Source organism: Chionomys nivalis, chromosome 12 (assembly GCF_950005125.1).
Source record: "Chionomys nivalis chromosome 12, mChiNiv1.1, whole genome shotgun sequence".
Classification (NCBI taxonomy): Eukaryota; Metazoa; Chordata; class Mammalia; order Rodentia; family Cricetidae; genus Chionomys; species Chionomys nivalis.
In genome coordinates this window covers 18,217,486-18,237,777 of record NC_080097.1, presented here as the reverse complement: position 1 = coordinate 18,237,777, position 20,292 = coordinate 18,217,486, and the positions used below count along the sequence as shown (strand labels likewise).

The 20,292-nt window shown below is 44.7% G+C and overlaps 1 protein-coding gene across 5 annotated transcripts in view; it reads right to left on the bottom strand.

The window, feature by feature from the left end:
• The window catches only part of Tbc1d4 (TBC1 domain family member 4), a 157,287-nt gene extending 137,300 nt beyond the window's left edge, over positions 1-19,987 (bottom strand). For all 5 annotated transcript variants that reach the window (XM_057786155.1, XM_057786156.1, XM_057786158.1 and 2 more), the window contains exon 1: positions 18,806-19,987. In XM_057786155.1, coding sequence (XP_057642138.1) covers positions 18,806-19,303 — 498 coding nt within the window. In that variant the 5' untranslated portion in view covers positions 19,304-19,987. The remainder of the gene's footprint in view (positions 1-18,805) is intronic.
• Positions 19,988-20,292: the final 305 nt, after the last annotated feature.

Sequence of the window (20,292 nt, the reverse complement as noted above, 5' to 3'; positions counted from 1 at the left end):
AGGACTGGCACAAGCCTGTGATCCCAGCACTCAGGAAGGAGCAAGACACTGCTCCCCCTAAAGACAACATGTATTGCTATCATGTGAGTTCTTTCCTCAGGCATTACGCTATCCCAGGAATCAGCACATTTCTCCTCTATGATTCTGTGAGGTGAGCACTGATACCTCTACAAATGGGGAAAGAATTTACTAGTTACTCTTCTCATCACTGAAACAATAAATATAGATAGAGAGATAAATGATAGATAGATAGATAGATAGATAGATAGATAGATAGATTTAGATGACAGATGCATAGATAGATGGATGGGCAGACAGAAAGCTAAATAGATGACAGATACATAGATAGATGGACAGACAGATGATAGATAGATAGATGGATAGATAGATAGATAGATAGATAGACAGATAGATTTAGATGACAGATACATAGATGGATGGACAGACAGACAGACAGAAAGCTAAATAGATGACAGATATATAGATAGACAGATGGACAGATGATAGATAGATAGATAGATAGATAGATAGATAGATAGATAGATAGATTTAGATGACAGATACATAGATAGATGGATGGACAGACAGACAGAAAGCTAAATAGATGACAGATACATAGACAGATGGATAGACAGATGATAGATAGATAGATAGATAGATAGATAGATAGATAGATAGATAGATAGATTTAGATGACAGATACATAGATAGATGGATGGACAGACAGACAGAAAGCTAAATAGATGACAGATACATAGACAGATGGATAGACAGATGATAGATAGATAGATAGATAGATAGATAGATAGATAGATAGATTTAGATGACAGATACATAGATGGATGGACAGACAGACAGAAAGCTAAATAGATGACAGATACATAGACAGATGGATAGACAGATGATAGATAGATAGATAGATAGATAGATAGATAGATAGATAGATAGATTTAGATGACAGATACATAGATAGATGGATGGACAGACAGACAGAAAGCTAAATAGATGACAGATACATAGACAGATGGATAGACAGATGATAGATAGATAGATAGATAGATAGATAGATAGATAGATAGATTTAGATGACAGATACATAGATGGATGGACAGACAGACAGACAGAAAGCTAAATAGATGACAGATATATAGATAGACAGATGGACAGACAGATGATTGATAGATAGATAGATAGATAGATAGATAGATAGATAGATAGATAGATAGATTTAGATGACAGATATACAGACAGACAGACAGATAGATTTAGATGACATATATATATACACAGACAGACTGACAGATAGATGGATGGACAGATAGATAGATGACAGATACATAGATACATAGTTAGACAGATGGACAGACAGATGGATGGACAGATGAATAAACAGACAGACAGACAGGTAGATAATAAGCAGACAAAGGCTTCCTATGAAATGACCAGTTTGTCTGGCTCAGGGCTTGAGGGGATAGTCCTGTGAGCGCAGAAAGTCATGAGGCAGCCAGCTGGTCACAGGGCACCTACAGCGAGGAGGCTGAGAAATAAGCAAAAGTGCTCAGCTCACTTCCTTCTTTTTATTCAGTCCAGGACCTTGGCTTATGGGATGGTGTCCCGGCCCACATTCAGGGTGGGTTTCCCTCCTAGAAAAACCTGGAGGTGATCTCCGAGGCGATTCTAAACCCACTAACGTTGGTAACAAAGATTAACCACCACAGAGGTTTAGATCAACTGCCTGACTAGTTCTCCACATTCCACCCAGACTGTACTCTGGGTACGTGCGACCCTCTGCCTTCTGACGACACTCCTTCTCTGCATAGTGACACTTCAGAGAGACTGAAGAGGACTGAAGTGTGCAGTACAGGAGAAAGCTGGAAGATGGCAAAGCCAGAGGAAGGAGCTCGGCCATTCCCTCAGTCACTACAGTGGGCATAAAAAGGAGAGCAGAACTGACGGAAGTAGCTAAGCAAAAGTCACCCCACAGGCAACCCTCAGAAACTTACAGACTGTAAAAACCAGCCATACGAGATGAAGGGCACCCATTCACAGTGTGTACTCCATGAAGCCCCTGGCTTACACAAGGTGAGTCTAATTATCCTCCTGTATATTTGCAGGGGATCCAATGTCTATCAGCAAAGAGAACAGATGTTAAAAGTCTGCTCAGCCTCTTTTTCTACCTGTTTCTCCTTTTACCTGTTAAGAGTCTGTGACACTTTGTAACACAAAAAGAAATGTGCACCGTAACTTAAAAGAAAGAGGATTTAAAGGCCATCTGTGCCTCATTCTGGAAAGAACTGCAAAGGAAGGGCTGTCTGTGGATTGCAATGATCATGTGCTACCCACCACGCAGTTCCCATGAATAAGGGAGCTATACATCACTTTAATACCGCAGCTGTGAAAAATTACTAGGTGCCATAAAGTTCTCGCTTCATCGAGATGTTCTTGCCAAGTAGTATGATTACATTTCTGAGCCACTTGGAAATCACTAGGATGCCACTAATAGGACTTTTTAACTTGATTGAGCCCATAAATGCCACATTCTTTCTAAAATATTGAAAATGACGGGAGGAAGAAAGTAGTGCCATTAAAATTTCCCTATCACCGAGTCCCGTAGTTTAAAGTCAGATTAAGAGATTTATTTAGAATGTAACTCTACAAAAAGATTAAATTTTAATTACTTACCACTTGTCCCTAAACTCCTGAACCCAGACACTAAAACCTGTATTCCCTGAGACCAGTCAGTTGTTGCTGGCCTGTCGTAATAGAGAGCCCCTCAACAACAACGTGCCTTTTCTCCCCGGCTTCCCCCGTAACCATCATGAGTTTATGCCTCAGTCTGTATGTCTACCTATCTCTGCAGAAATCATGTAAAGCCCTGGCTTCTAGCTTGCTAATCTGACATTTGATTAGCTCTAGTCAATACTCACTAGGGCTGTCCAACTGAAGGTAAAGGAAGTAACAAAGATGATGAAAACCCTGACCACTATGAGGTTCTCAGTGCTCTTGTAATAATGTAAACAAAAATTAACTTCTCCAACTCCTATGCTGACACCAGCATCTTCTGTATTATTCTTACTCACATCAACCTGTTTGTAAATACCCAGGCCAGTTTAGCTGTTGGATCACAAAGAATCCAGAAGAAGTGTGTTCAGGGCTGTGAGGCTCCACATGAGATCACCTCCAAAACAAATCAGCAATGAGAATGATGTTGCAGCTGACATCTTGCTTCCTGGCAAACAGAAACCCACCACAACCTGCTAGTCTATCACTTTGTGATAGAAGAGTTAACATATTACATCCTCGGTTCCTCGTATAAATAGAACTCCCATATGATCCAGCCATACCACTCTAGGGAACAGAGCCAGCCTACTACAAAGATGCCTACGCATCCATGTTTACTAAGGCACCATACATGAGAGCAAGCTGTGGTACCAGCCTAGCTGCCCATCGACTAAGGAACAGATAAGGCAACCCTAGAGTTCTACTCAGCCAGAAAATCAGAATAAAATTATGTCATTTTCAAGAAAATAAATTGAACTGGAGATCATCGTGTTACGCAAAATCAGCCAGACTCTGAAAAGAAAACATGTTTTATCTGATGTACAGAACTCAGGCTTAAGAGGGGGGTGAGCTATTTTGGAACAGCAAGGGGACCAGAGAGAAAGGAACCAGTGATAATGGAGGGTATGATTAAAGTATAATATACATGCATGAAAAGTCATAAGCAAGCTCATCGTTTTGTACAATTAATAAACAGTAAAATTGTTAAAGAAAAATATGGTGCCTCTTCTTGAACTCATATTTTCTCCTCCCTTCACTCATATCTAACCTGGAAAGGTGGAAGGGAAAAAGAAGGAAGGAGGGAGAGAAGAAAGGGTGGGAGGAAGAGGAGAGGAGGGGGAGGGGAGGAAGAGGAGAGGGAAAGATCTAGTAAAGCAGTTAAGTATCTTCCTCCCTCCCCCTCCCTCTCCCACTCTTCCTCCCCTTCCCTCTACCCCTCTCTCTCTCCTTCCCTCCTTCCCTCCCCCTCTCTCCCTCTGTCTCTCTCTGTCTCTCTCCCCCTCTCTCCTTCTCTCTCTCTCTCTCTCTCTCTCTCTCTCTCTCTCTCTCTTTCTCTCTCTCTCTCTCCCTCCCTCTCCCTCTCCCTCTCACGCACACACTGCACCTACAGCATCATCAAATCAAGGCTGTCCTTACCACCATGGGCAACCCAGCTAGCTGCCAACGCACCCTCAAGTGAATGCAAATAAAGTCTCAGTTACAGTAATTAATTTTGCCTCACTATTTGGGGTACTGGCTCAGCTTTGGACTCATCCATATTATGAAAAGAGAACTAAAGACTGTACCTACTGAGCAATTTTGACTTCGTTTCCTTTTTCAATTCTTTTATTTCCATTTCCTTTTCCTCCATGGTCCTAATCACAAACTGAAATTTGGCATTTCTAAGTATGTAGCTTATGCTTATACAGCCCTTTTATAAACGCTTTATATGAGTGAGCTCCCTTCGTATTCACAAGGACCTTGTGAGGTTGGCCTAGTTTACTACCTCTACATTGCAAACAAGGATATTAGGGTGCAGAGCAGTGTAGGACCTTGCACAGGGCCAAAGGCAGTAGAGTTGAGAGTTCCAGAAGCTGGACCCCAAAGCCACAGTCCTCAGCTGGTACAGAAAAACAAAAGTCGTGCTCTGTTGTTGCTTGCTTGCTTAGTTTATCTCATTTAATACTGTTAAATAAATAGAGTAGGGGTGACATTCATTTTGCCTCTGTATCAGTGTGGTGATATTTTTGTTTATGTTTTAACAAATAAAGCTTGCCTGAAGACCAGAGTGCTGAGCTACCTACACTAACTAACCATAGATGCCAGGCAGTGGGGGCACACACTTTTAATCCCAGCACTCAGAAGACAGAAGCAGAAGGATCTCTGTGAGTTCAAGGTCATCCTAAGCTACACAAGATTGAATCGGTCTAAAAGAGAAACAGAGTCTAGTGGTGGCTCCCACCTTTAATCCCAGCATTAGGGAGGTAGAGATGGGAAGTGATATGACCCAGCAGGCAGAGTAATATAAGACAAGAGGAGACAGGAGCTTGGGATTCAGTCTGAGGTCTCATAGAGATGTCATTCGGTCTGAGGATTCATAGAGACAGGATCTTGCCCCCTTGGTTCTGGAGGATTCCGTAGAGGTAAGAATTAATAGCTGACTGCTCTGCTTCTCTGATCTTTCAGCTTCCACCCACTAATATATGACTCCAGGTTTTTATTATTAAGACCAATTAAAATTCACACTACATATCATTGTTCAATACACCATCAGTCACATTTATTCTGTACAAAAGAAAATGAGGTGATGGGTACAGGAATGAAAAAAGTAACGAACAATGGACCAACTAGAAAAATACTCTTTCTAGGGCTGGAGAGATGGCTCAGTGGTTAAGAGCATTGCCTGCTCTTCCAAAGGTCCTAAGTTCAATTCCCAGCAACCACATGGTGGCTCACAACCATCTGTAATGACGTCTGGTGCCCTCTTCTGGCCTGCAGACATACACACAGACAGAATATTGTATGCATAATAAATAAATAAAATATTTTAAAAAAATACTCTTTCTATAACCAAAGGACCACTGTGTGACGACTCACTACACAAGGATGGGTTTAAACACCAGGGTCCTAGGTCCGCTCTCCCTGCTCTCTTTAGAGCCTTGTTCCCATATGTCACCAGCAACAGTAACTCTCCTTGTCCTTGACCTCGTCACCAAACAGCAAATGACAGCTCAACCTGGGTTAATCGAGTGTGAGGCAGATCGCTGTGGATATACTCGGAGCCGTGAAGGCTGTGGGAGGTTGTTCTCCATATTTACCCCTCCACTTTACACAGTGAATGTTTTATTCACTAAGACCAAGACCCAAAAGCACAAAACAACTGTACTGTAAAAATCTGTGTGTGTGTGTGCCTGCTGTTTGTGTGTGTGTGTGTGTGTGCGTGTGTGTGTTCATGTGTGAAAGTATGAATGTACATGTAGAGGCCAGAGGTCAACCTCGGGTGTCCTTCCCCAGGATACTATCCACCTTGTTATTTTGAGGCAAGATCTCACATTGGCCTGGAACTCACCTATTTGGCAAAGCTGGCTGGCCAGCAAGCCCCAGAGACTTGCCTGTCTGAACCTCTGAGCCGTGGGACTAAAAGGAAACAGCACACCTACATCTCCAGCTTTTTGAACATGGGTCCTGAGGAATGAAACTCACATCTGAAAGCACTTTGCTGAATGAGCCGTCTCCCAGCCCAAATTAACAATATTTAAATAAACTAACAAATTTGGTGTCTCCACATGGGATTAGGTGGATATAGACACAGTCAAAGTGCTGTGCTGTAATTCGCTTTCATGATTAGTGGCAGGCCTTTCGAAGAAAATCACCTGGAAAACATAAGCAGCTCAAAAAAACTTACTGGGCAAAGACATGCTAACTCTCACTGTCCAAATTCATTTCTATTCTCAGAGAGGGAGGAAAAAAAGTCATAGCCAACAGGACTTGAAAATGAACTGTTACGTGAGACAATCACAAGCAGAAAAACTGGTTCCTAAATAAACAGCAAATGTTCTGGGCCTCAAATCCAACACCACCAGGGATCAGCTCTTGTCCTGAAGTGTGTGCGTGGAAGCTCCCCACATAAGGAAGTGAACTGGAACCAACAAGCTCAATCAGTAGGTGAAGCTCCTGCCATCAGGCCTAATGACCCGAATTTGATCCCCAAAACAAAAGGACAGAAATCCCACAGGTTGCTCTCTAACTTCTACACTTGCTCCCTGGCTGATGTGCATTTGCATGCACACATGCATGTGCTCACCGACACTAAAGAAACAAACAATTTATTTGAAAGAAATGACTTGTGAGTGCATTGCTCCAACACAGTAGTGCAAGGAAATAGTTCTAGTAAAGAGGTAACTGTGTTATGGAATGTGTTTACCTTGTCGCTTTATTCAGGAATTGTATTGTGTTGTTTGCATGATGCACCACCAACAAGGACTGCATCATCAGGCCAGGCTTATTCATGGAAGTTGGGTGTCAGAGACTATTTCAGTCACTACAAATGACAAGAGAAACATATATCCAACACATAACAGTTTGTCAAGGAAGTGAAAGAGAAAGCTGTTTAGAACTGCTGATAGTTAATCTCTCATCATCTGTCAACGTGGATTGAGAGGGGGATTAATAGATCATACCTGTGTGTGTATCCAAGCTCCCCTGAATCACAAGGGTTCTGGCTGATCAATGGCATAATACATTGGTGGATTCAAACTCTGAACAGACTACTGGGGAGAGGAAGCCTCATTGGAGGATGTGTGCCTTCGACGGACGTATGTTGACCTTGGCCGCTTCCTGTTCCTCTTTCTTCCTTGTTTCCATAAGGTAAATGACTTTCTTCTACCATACGCTTCCTCCACAGTGCTCCTGCCTCTCTACAGGTCTAAAAGCAATGGGGCCATCTGACCATGGGCTGAAACCGCGACCCAAAATGAGTCCTTGCTCTTTATGATGATTTTCTCAGACACGTTATCAAACAACGAAAGCGTGACTAATACAGAACCCATTATATGACAAAGTCTCCTGCCCCCTGCAAGGGACCAGGTGCTGATGAGATGTTGAGGCGGGTGTTGCTCCGAAGTAAACAGGCTGGAAGAAGGAGAAAATGCCCTTCACGGAGAGGATGGAGTTAGAGAAAAGGACCTGTGCTTGTAAAAGCGCATGATCACCATGGCACTTTTAGGGGGAGAAATGGGAGGAAGAAGAGGAGGACATCATTTCAAATTTAACCTACAAAATACTTTCAGAAAGTACTTAAATTACTTGTTTGAGATGTGATCGGCCCATGCTTACAGTCCTAGCATACAGGAGAATTACAGGTTGGAAGCCAGACCCGGCTACACAGTTAGACCCTGTCTCAAGACTCTTTTTCAGCTTCCATTTAAAAACGCGTTTCATCATCCCACTTCACATTATGTGCTGTATATATAATTTCTCTGAAATTATAAGTATCCATGTGGGAAAATACCATTGTACAAACACAGTACAATTGACATCTGTTAAAGATGATGATAACTAAAGGTGAGGGATTTAGGACCACACATGTATTCTTGCTGGCGGCCGGCATCTAGCTGTCGATTTAAATTCCCGAGGACAGGGACCAGTTCAAACTCATATTCTGTCAGTGGATTGGAATGAACTCCTCCCACTGAACTAGGTCCTGGTCATACGACCATGAACAAACAGGAGTTCCCAGCACGGATCTTGCATTCCACAGGTGAAGATATCCACACACAAGAAAAGCAACCAACATGGTAATTTTTAAATGTCAGAAGGAAAACAAACACCTGACACAGAAATGGAAAACCGTGGTACCAACCTTCAGCTAGAGATGCACTGGAACCTGAGCTGAGTAAGTGGCATTTGTCACTCAAGCAGAAAACTGGAGGGGTGGGGAGCTAAGGTAGCAAAAAATAGGAAGCATGCACAGGCTTTAAAATTATCTGAAAACTGGACTTGTTTTGAACAGGACAGCCAATTTGCACATCAGAATCGCGGAGTACACACATGAGTGAGATTCCATGACAAGGCTCCATCACCCAAGACGTACAACCAAGAATGTGCCTACGCCCTGAGCTCAAAGGAAGCCTGGCTTGTGCTTCGGATGGGCCACTCCTTGTAGCTCCAGGGAAGAATGTTGATAGAAGTGTAAGAGCTGAGCAGGAACACAGTCTCAACCAAAGATCCCAGCCGTTACCTCAAATCTGAGGAAATGGTGATTAGGGAGATGTGAGTGCACCCTGGAAATAATTTCAGTGGGACTGGGCACATGGCTTGATGGGTAAAGTGCCTCTCATGAAAGCATGGGAAACTGAGTCCAACCCTGAGCATCCAGGGGAAAAGCTAGGCACAGTGACATGTGCCTGTAATCCCAAACCCAAGGAGGGGGAAACAGAGAAGCCTTGAGATGTGCAGTCAGCCAGTCTACCTACGCTGGTGAGCTGCAGGTTCAGTGAGAGACTGTGCCTTTAAAAAAATTAAATGGAGGGACTGTAGAGATGGCTCAGCAGTTAAAATCACATGTTGCTCTCGCAGAGGACTTGGACTCAATTCCCAACACCCACAGTGTGGCTCACAACCATCCGTAACTCCAGGTTCAAGGGATCCTATGCCCTCATCTGTCCTCTGAGGACACCAGGCATGCATGAGGTACACATGCATACATTCAAGCAAAACACTCATGCACATAAAAAACAAAATAAATAAATTTAAAGGAAATACAGTAGAGGGTGATTGAAGAAGATGCTGGATGTCAACTTCTGGTGTAGGAGGTCCTTCTGTATATGTGTTGCTTTTATTGGTTAACGAATAAAGAAGCTCCCTTGGCCTGTGATAGGGCAGAGTAGAGCTAGGCGGCAAGGAGGGGAGGTAGGGAGACACTAAAGCGGATTCTGGGAGAAAGAAGACTAAGTTGCAGAGAAGCCATGGAGCTGCCAGAGGAGAAAGACACAAGCCACGAGGCAGAACCTTGCTGATAGGCCACGAGCCTTGTGGTAAAATATAAAACAATGGAAATGGGTCAATACTAGATGCAAGAGCTAGCTAGCAATATGCTTAAGTGATTGGCCAAGCAGTGTTTTAAATAATATAGTTTCTAAGTGATTATTTCAAGTCTGGGCAGTCGGGAACGAACAAGCAGCCTTCATACTACAAACTTCCAGTCACCAAGTGCACAAGCATTTGAGTCTAAGTCTTCCCTTCTAGAAAACGGGGATTTTTTTAATGCCTGCTCTTCTATAAGATTATCTAAGAGTAAACATCAGCAAGATTTCCTTTTAAAGAGACAGGAGAATAATGAGTTTAGCCTCTGGCATAGATGGGGTTAAGAATCAGGGGATCTATCTCAACTGGTAAAGGACTTGTCTAGTGTGCGTGAACCCTCGATTTGATCCCCCATAGTGGCTCACACCTGTAAACCCAGAATGTGGGAGGTAGAGGCAGGACGATCACTGTAAGTTTGAGGCCAGTGTGGTCTACATAATGGGTTCCAGGAGAGTCAGGGCTATGTGGAGAGATCCTGTCTCTAAATAAATAAATAAAAATCTCTATCCAGGGACTAGACAGACGGCTCAGCAGTTGAGAGCACCGACTGCTCTTCCTGAGGACCCAGGATTGATTCCTAGCACCCACATGGTCACTTGCAACAATCTGTAACTCCAGTTTTAGGGATCCAATATACTCTTCTGGCCACCACGGGTACTGCACATGTGGCACATGGGCATATGTGCAGGTAAATCACCTATACATAGAAAATCAAAAATACATCTCTAGTCAAATGTTTACACCTCTGGAAGGAGCTAGCTAAGGACTACACAGTGGATATTTGAGAAAGAAGCCGAGTCAGGGAGTCGCCATGATTCTCCTACCGGACACAGACGCAGGTTAAGATCTTTCCTGGTAAGCCAGCTTGTGGTGCTATACAGAATATTAGAAATGGGTTAGATCAATATGTAAGAGCTAGCCAATAAGATGCTGGAGCTAATGGGCCAAGCAGCGTTTAAAAGAATACAGTTTCCGTGTAATTATTTCGGGGCATAAGCTAGCCATGCTTATTCAACAGATATTCTCTCAGATGAAAGACAAACACATCCACAAACAGAAAGATAACCTATCTGACTACAAGAGGCCGGACACGAAGGGCAAGAAGCAGACACTGGGAAGAAGCAGCGGGGTTAGGACTAGGGAGAGCCAACAGAGTCATGAGCTTTCCCAATACGCATCCTAAAAAGAACACCTGTGAAGAATCAATGTCCAAAGAGCCAAGGAGAAAGACCACCATTTTAATTTAGGTAAATCAGAAATCCAGACTGACCTAGAACTCACCCCTAGAACTCACTACATAGCCCAGGCTGACCTAGAACTCACCATGTAGCCCAGGCAGGCATCAACCATGCCACAACCCTCCCGCCTCACTCCCAGGGCTGGATTAAATATGTGAGCTATCATGACTGGCTTAATTATGGTTTCAAATAGTTCATATTTATATAACAAACTTCACAATCCAATTAAAAAAATATCCAGAGGGTGGGCCTTAGCTATTCTTAAATACATATCCTAATTCTTTTCTTTCCTAAAGTAATGTGACAAAGGTTACAGGCTCATGATCTAGTCTTAAAAACTAAAAAAGAGACACATCAGAGTTCAATTCTTACAACATAAGATTAGGATACAGCCTGGCATACACAAGGCCCTCGGTTCAATCCTCACCACAGTAAAATAATCAACCTACGTCACACAGAGTTTTTAATTTCCCTTAGCAGAAAAGTACCCCAGGTATAGTGGTGCAACTTATGTACCAACTACTCAGGAAGCCAAAGCACTACCATCACCTGAACCCAGTTCAAAACCAGTCCTGGACAGTATCAAAGGAAACCATCTCTTCAAAATAATTTAAGTATATATTAACATAAATACACTCAAGCATAAATATTAAGGCGCTTAAATAAATAACAATGCTAAGTAAATATTTTTACAAATTTAATAAGCATATTTAACTGAGAAAAATCATAAGGTAAGTAAGAAAAAGCAGCAGTGTAGAGGTTTATAACACTGACAAGCAAAAACTTGCTTTCAGGTGTATTCTAGAGCAGCAGATTCAAAAAGAACCAGTGGAATCACCTGGAGTGCAGTCAGCTTCTAGTATGACATGTCTGCAGACTTTTAGGGAAAAATTCACCTTTCCATACCTCAGTTTTCTCGTCTGTGGATAAAATACTGATAAATATTTTTGCACAGTTACTGTGATATATTAAAATCACAGAAAATCAGCAAGAGACCAATAATCATTTAGAGTGTGTGTGTGTGTGTGGGTGTGTGTGTGGGTGTGTGTAGATGAGCTTGCTCTTGTTTGTCCAAGTGGAATCCAGTGATTGGCATGGATAGAAATCTATTGCTTTCTACCATGTTTTATCATTGTTGCTATTTGAGGAGAGTTGGTGATTTCAGCTACACTGGCTGAACATCTAGAAGTCCAGGATCTGCCTATCTTTGGCTCTGTAGATCCATTCATAATGCTCAGATAGTTTCTTGGTTAGGATTTCTATTGTTGTGAAAAGACTCCATGACCATGTTAATTCTGGGAAAGGAAAACATGTAATTGAGGTGGCAGTTTACAGTTTCAGATGTTTAGTCCATTATTATCACCGTGGGACATAGCACCTTCTGGTCAGACATGGTGCTGGAGAAGTAGCTTTCACTTCTACATCTTTCAAGAAACAGGAAGTGTACTGCCTCACTGGGAGTAGCTTGAGCATAGGAGATCTCAAAGCCCAACCCTACAGTGACACACTGCCTCCAATAACACATACTCCAGCAAAGCCATACCTCCTAATAGTGCCACTCCCTTTGGGGGCTATTTTTTTCAAACCACCAGATTCCATTCCCTGCCCCCCGAGGCTTGTAGCCATGTCATAATGCAAAAATGCATTCAGTACAACCTCGAAAGTCACCATAGTCTATCACCATCTCAACAGTCTTTAAAAATTCAAAGCCAGCAGGGGCCATGAGAGGTACAGCAGGTGATAACTAGTGTTCAACAGGCCGACCTACCAGCCGGGTGATTCTCTGGTAGGGAGCCCCACGTGGTAAGGCCCTGGAGTTACTGACTGTGGAATCCAGTTGCTCCTGTCTGTAATTTCTCTCATGAGTAACTTCATCGCTTCCCTAAGAACGTCATTTCTTCCCTAAGAATAGCTTTGGGTATTTTCCTTCTGTTTATGTGCTTATCTCATGAAATTATTTTATCAGCTGGGCACATATATCTGTGGGTAGTCAGGAAAATGACATTTCATTTAGATATACAGTTTTGATGTATAGAATATATACTGGCACATGCTTCATAATTGGATCTATTTGTCCCATGAGGATTGTAGACACTTAAAAGCCTGTTTTGTTCCTTTTTACTCAGACTAATATCAAAAAATAACAATTTTATCTCAGTCTAACATAAACTGCACATGATTCGCTCACTTTTACCTTAGAACAAGTTCAAACCAGACTAAAAGTTTTTGTAAATAGATCATAAGTTTAAAATCTTACACCTATGTGCAAGGTCAGAGCTGCAGATGTCCAACCAAGGTTACTAAGGAAAGCATGCCAATTCTTTGCTTGCTAATCAGTTAACAAAAGACTTATATCTCAAAGCTTATCTCACTGTACCCCCCTACCCTCTGGTCACTTCTGTAACCTTGGATCTTTGTGTTGCCATGGCAATAGCTCAAGTCCCAACCGCTTGCCCTGGGAATGAGCTCTTGAAAGATGAGAAAAAAAAAAAAAAAAAAAAAAAAAAAACTCTTATAATTACCATTTCAAGGTTTCTGAATGAGAAGAGGTTTTTTTGTTTTTTTTTTTTTTTTTAGAATAGAAGAAGAATTTAGAAAGGAAGTTAGGAAAAGTTAGAAGTAGGACAGGATAATTAGAATTATGGAAGAACAATATTAAAAAACTGCCGTGGAAAAGTATATAGTGGGGAATTCTTTGCCCTTAGATTTTTTTTCTAAGTCTCCTGCTTGCTGAAGCATCCTATTGGGACCCTGAGGGGGCATTGAGGCTGGCACTCACTAGCCCTCATTATAAAGGTCAAAGTCTCTTCCGAGATTCATTCAATCCCTTCAGTGTAATTCCCTATAAAATCAAAACACTAATCACATACTTTCAACATATAATTGCACAAGATATACATTATCACCCCAAAATATAGGGAAGGGAGCATAGTGAGAAAATACTGGACCAAAAAAAAAAAAAAACCAAAAACCAGCTGGGCCAACTTTAAACTCTACATCTCCATGTCTGATGTCAAAGCACTCTTCAGATCTCCAACTCTTTTCAGCTCTGTTGACTGCAACACGCTTCTCTCTCTTGGGCTGGTTCCACTCCCTGATAACAGCTCTCCTAGGAAGGTATCCTAAGACTCTGGCATCTCGAACATCTTGAGGTCTCCAAGGCAACCCAGGCTTCAACTTCACAGCCTCATGCAATTACCTCTCTTAACCTCCATTCAGGGACACCCCTGACACATGCCTAGCATCAGAGGCTTTCCTTAGTCTTGGGTGCAGATTTCATAGCCCCTTTCTTCTATGCCTAACTCCAGAACCGTGAGGCCAAAGCTGCAAAGCTCTGCTACTTGCTGGGGCTGGAACACGGTCCCCTCATTCTAAATCTTTGTCTGCTTTCTGGCTTTCAATGGCTAAGTTTGGCTGTCTTGCAACTTGTTCTGTACACCAGGCTGTCCTCAGACTCAGAAGAATCATTCTTCATCAAAATATCACAAGAATAGTCTCCAGGCCACATATTAATATTCTTCTCCTATGTAACCTCTTGAGCAAGGCCCTCACAGTTCATTAAATCACACTCAGCACCACTATCTTCCATGTTTCTACTAGTGTGGCCCTACTAGCATTAGCAATGCTTCAAGTATTCCAGTGCTTTCTTAATCGGAAGTACTCAAGTCCAAATTCCTCCGAACCAAAGCATGGTGAGGCCTTTCACAACAATACCCCAGTCCCTGGTACTAATGCCCATCTGAGTTAGGGTTTCTATTGCTGTGAAGAGACACTGTGTGCTGGAGAAGTAGCTGAGAGGTAGTGAGCTGTCTCACCGGAAGTAGCTTGAGCAGGGAGACCTCAAAACTCACCCCTATAGTGACACACTTCCTTCAACAAGGCCACACCTCCTCAGACAAGGCCACACCTCCTAATAGTGCCACTCCCTTTGGCAGGAAAGCTTATGCTTCCACATCACAGTCCATCACTGGAGGAAGTCAGGACGGGAACTCAAGCAGGACAGGAACCTGAAGGCAGGAGCTGATGCAGAGGCCATAGTGGGGTGCTGCTTACTGGCTTTCTTCCCCATGGCTTGTTCAGCCTACTTTCTAACAGAACAACCAGCCAAGGGTGGCGCCACAATGGGTTAGGTCCCCATCAATTACTAAATAAGAAAATGACCTATATGGTCTAGCTCAAAGCGGGCTCATACCAGAAAACAGACAGGTTTGTGAGCCAGAGTGAGACAAGCATCCTAGGGATGTTTTCACCCCCACTGCTCTAGGCTGCCTTGTAGACTTGCTCCAGAGAATGCAGGGAACAGCAGGCTCCCTCAGAGAGGAGTTCAAGACTCTACTTCAAGGGGCTAGCAGGTGTCCAGGGAGATGTCCCCAGCTGGTACCTTGGGCAACTGAGGAGAGGGAACCTGAAATGACCCTATCCTATACTGATGAATATCTTACATATCACCTTAGAACCTTCATCTGGTGATGGATCGAGATAGAGACAGAGACCCAATTTGGAGCAACGGTCTGAGCTCTTAAGGTCCAAATGAGGAGCAGAAGGAGGGAGAACATGAGCAAGGAAGTCAGGACCACGAGGGGTGCACCCACACACTGTGACAGTGGAACTGATCTATTGGGAGCCCACCAAGGCCAGCTGGACTGGGACTGAATAAGCATGGGTTGAAACTGGACTCTCTGAACATGGCGGTCAATGAAGACTGATGAGAAGCCAAGGACAATGGCACTAGGTTTCCATCCTAATACATGAACTGGCTTTGTGGGAGCTTAGCCTGTTTGGACGCTCACCTTCCTGGACCTAGATAGAAGTGAGAGGACCTTGGTCTTCCCACAGGGCAGGGAATTTGGACTGCTCTTCAGTATGGAGAGGGAGGGGGAATGGAGTGGGGGGAGGAGAAGAGGAGTGGGGATAGGGGGAGGGGAGTGGGGGGAGGGGGCAATATATGGGAGGAGGGGAGGGAAATGGGAAACGGGGGAGCAGGTGGAAATTTTAATTAAAAAAGAATAAAAAAAAAAAAGACTCCACTTCAAATAAGAACTTAGGACAAAGCAAACAGCAGGCCACCTTCTTTCACATTCTAGGGTACCCGGACCTTCTAAACCCTGCTTTGTATGAATGAAACTCACAGCTGAGTTTCATTGAGTTACAAGGCTGGTCTCAAACTCAGAAAGAACGCCTGCCTCTGCCTCCCAACTGCTGGGATTAAAAATGTGTGCCATCATGTCTGGCTTAATTTTTTTTTTAAAAAAAAAAGGCCATATATGTAAACCAATAACTCAACTAGGAATTTACAATAAACAAAAAAGATTTTTTTATCAAAAAGTCATGTGATTTTCACTGTTTTCTCTTAAATAAATGGTGGGGGGGATTAACCTAAACATTTTATTTGTAAATTAATAGCACATTCAGCCCTCTTAACATTTAAATACATGGTGGAGGTAAATTCAAGGATGTGTGTAATTGACTCTAAGTCCTGTATCCAGGAGAGACGCCATAACTACTGTTCAGAGCACAGAGTGCCAACACCTGCAAGGAAAAACAAGGCTATACCCCAGAATGTAGCATAAACCGGCCAGCCAGGGTCACTAAAAAATCTCTCTCCCTCTCCTCTCCTCAACAGGGTTTCTCTGTGCAACAGTCCAACAGCCCTAGCTGTCCTGGAACTCACTCTGTAGGCCAGGCTGTCCTCGACCTCACAGAGATTCCCTGCCTCAGCCTCTCGAAGGTTGGAATTAAAGGCGTGCACCACTATGGCCAGATACCAAGAGTCTCTTAAAAGCCTGGAGACAGTAATGTAATGTTCTTCCTTGTTGCCAGAGGCAGAACACTGTATTAGACTGCAACAAAGATAGTGATAATCTCTGGAATTTTCAAATTTCATTTGTGAAATGAGTCTTAAATAAATAAGCCTGAACCGAAACTCACCGGCCAGCCATGGTAGCAAATTTCAAGTGATTTGCAGTGAAGTATTCTGTTGCGAGCGTAACAGTGAACACAAATTAAAATTGCCACCAGGAGGCCTCAACCCTACACAGAGAACTGCAGGCAGTTAAGGAATGCTGAGAGTGCAAGAAATATTCTTCCCTGGAGACAAGCACACCGATTGGTTATCCAACACCAAATGGCGGACCCTGAAAACACACATGCATACTAGTAACATTACACGGCTACTAATATTTCATATATATGTATGAACTAATAATGAAAAGGGGAAACATGAATTTAAAAGAAGGGGCATATGGTAAGGCTTGCAGGGAGGAAAGGGAAGTGAAAAATGATGCTATTATAATCTCAAAAATAAATGATTTTTTAAAAAAAAGAAACTTATTTTCCCTCTTCACATTGACCTTTCTGGTTGTTTAGGGTATTTGTCGCTTGGGGGCTGGCATGGCTGCCAGTGTTCAAAAGCACTTCCTGTTCTCCCAGAGGACCAGAGTTGGGTTCCCAGCACCTACATAACCACCTAGAAGCACAGCTCCTCAAGGGGATCCAAGGCCCTCTTCTGGCCTCTTCAGGAACATATTTGTACACGCATGTGTGGGCACTCACACACACACACAAATAAATAAACAAAAATAAATTTTAAAATAATAAACCAAAAGATGTTTTTCTCCTTTAGAATGCAACAGACTGGAAACAACTGTCTTTTACTTCAGTTTCGTTAGAGGGCTTTTGTGGAATGTCAGCAGCAAACAATAATATTACGGTTCAATTGTGGAATAAGAATAAAATAAGAACTTGATACAGGATGTTTTTCTAATCTATTCTTAATTTCCCAGCTACCTAAAGGACACCATGTGATAGAACCTGAGACTTTATTTATTTTTATTTAGTCCACACGAATTCCCCTAAAAACCCAAATCTCTTTGAAAATACAATTTAAACACACACACACAGACACACACACACACATGCACACACTTTTCTTTCCACACTTCCAAGCCTGTTTCCCAAGGCATAGTTAACTACGCTGAAGTTCCTACCTCTGTGAGAGCAGTGGTTCTCAGCCTTCCTAACGCTGAGACCCCTTTAATACAGGTCTTTATGCTGTGGTGATTCCCAAACACAAAATCATTTCACTGCCACTTCATAACTGCATTTTTTGCTACTGTTATAAATCATAATGTAAATATCTGATGGGGGTCACGGCCCACAGGTTGAGAATCGCTGTGTTAGCTAGTTCTATGCCTGTTTATGAAGAAAGTCAAGGTTTCATTTAGTAACAGAACATTTCGAGTTGGTAAACTATGGAGAAATATTGGACACTAAGCTAGAAGCTTAGAATGCCTTTTAAAATGACATGTGAAGCCTCTTCTATCACAGTGATTCTGAAGTCGCTCACGTACGCACTTACTGTCATAGTGGCTGCGAAAACAACAGCAAAGGTCTTCTGGCTTCAAATTCGCAGAATCCCACTCCATTGACAACCTAAGTTCGAACTCTAACCCTAAACTGTGCTCTGAAATCTCACCTCCCAGGCTCGGACACCTGGAGGTGCTTTGGTGACAGTGACGTGCCCGCCAAGCAGGTATAAATGCAGGACGACCAAACGGAGAAGGGGGGGGGGGGGGAGTCTCCTGTACTTCTAATAAACACACTTGCACGTATCACTTGCACGTATGCACTCCTTGGCGAAAGCCAGGCAAGCCAGCACCAGTCACCAGGTTCCTCCTAGGATCCGCGCTTTTCCTTGAGTACTCAGCTGACTTGCCATCTCCTCCAGGCCACTCAGCATCTACTTTCCTTTCTCCCACTCAAGTCGGCCAGCCCATCCCGAGGCTAACTCAACCACCAATTACTTTCCCTCCCACTCCCAGATCCTAAATGCTGAGCAAGAGGAGCGCGCCACGTGGATCTCGACCCAGCAGCCAGATCCAAGAGGGGTCCCTGTCTCGCCAGTCCCCGCGGCTCTACTCCCGCCCCGGGCGCAGGAGACTTGCCTGGTTAGGGTCGGTGGCTCGGAAAACGTGGCAGGCCATCTGAGACTCGGGGTCGTCTGGTTGCGCCTTGATCAGGTAGGCAAAGTAGGTGAGGTCGTGGCTGTTGTGGATGAAGCGCGAGATGTGCTGCGCCTTGTGCTCGAAGATGAACACCCCGGTGTTGGGCTGCACAGTCCCGGAGCCAGCGCCCCCACCGACCCCGGCACCCGGCGCGGGGACGCAGCGCAGGAAGGGCGCGCTAAGCACCAGGAGCACCTCGCGGGCCGCGGGCGCCCCGCAGCCGCCCGCCTCAGGCTTCTGGCTGCGCCGGCGGATCTCGGCCATGAGCCAGGGTAACATGGGCAGCGTGGTCCTGCGATCCAAGCACGACCCTCCCACGTACCATAGCCGGAAGCGCTTGTCACCGGGCTTGGTGGCACCTGGCTGCGCTGGGGTACCCGACTCGGGCTCCAGAGGGTGCGGGAAAGGCTCATCCTGAATGCAGCTAGGCGACTCCATAACTCGCGCCTAGCGAGGGCGCCGCGCCCCCAACTCTCACTGTGCAGGCGCCGCGGAAACTGCCAACTGTCGCCCCAGGCCCCGCGCCTGCCTTGGTGCCACCGTGGGAGCCCTTAAAGTCCGCGCTTCAGCGGCCCTGCCCCATGCGACACTTTCCCGGGCGCGGCTAGGAGACTCCGGCTGCAGCGCAATGGACTAGAGGGGAGACCGAGGCTCACGCGCGCATTCTCCTTCCTGGAGATTGCGCTTCCGGACTCCCCTGTCCTCCTGCCGCCCGTCCTCGGGATTGGGGACCAAGCCGGCCGCGGTCAGCTGCTCCCGCTTCTGCAGCCCGCTGCGGCCGCGCGCTCGCCCAGCGCTAGCCCTGGAAGGCTGGGCGGAGAGTGGGGCTGTGGGCGGGAAGGGGTGACTCAGGGCGGAGCTGACTGCTAGCAGGGTGACCGGCTGTCACCTGGAAGGTCGGGGGCGCGGGGTTGCGGCCCGCTCAGTCCCGGAGAACTATTCCAATGGAAAATAACAAAAACCAAGGTGGCCTCTCCCGGGCGGCTCCTCCAGCCTCCGACTCTGCAGCCCAGCTCGCTGCTCCTCCTCAGGCGTTCCGCTCCTCCCTCGTTTCTTCCTTCCTTTCTTCCAGGCCGCTACTTTAAAGCCGGCTGCTGCCCTGCCTCCAACCCGGGCGGGTGGCGAGCTACGCCTGCAGCAGCAAATCTGAGGTCTCCTCCCAGCCTCTTCCTCCTGCCTCCGCCCCTTACCTCGCCTCAAGGGGCAGCCCTACCCAGCCTGGCGCGGGCACTTTCCGGACCAGCTTGGCCTCTCTCCTCTTCTGGAGACTCTACCGCCCCCTGGAGAGGGGCCATTCTCGGTGGGGCGCTGGGAATTTTTTTTTTAAGCTGGATTTTTTTAAAGCAGTATTTGCTTGGTTTTATTCCGTCTAAAGTGTGAATATTACTATATTCTGTAACCTTTTTCCTACTCTCGCCACTGCTTGT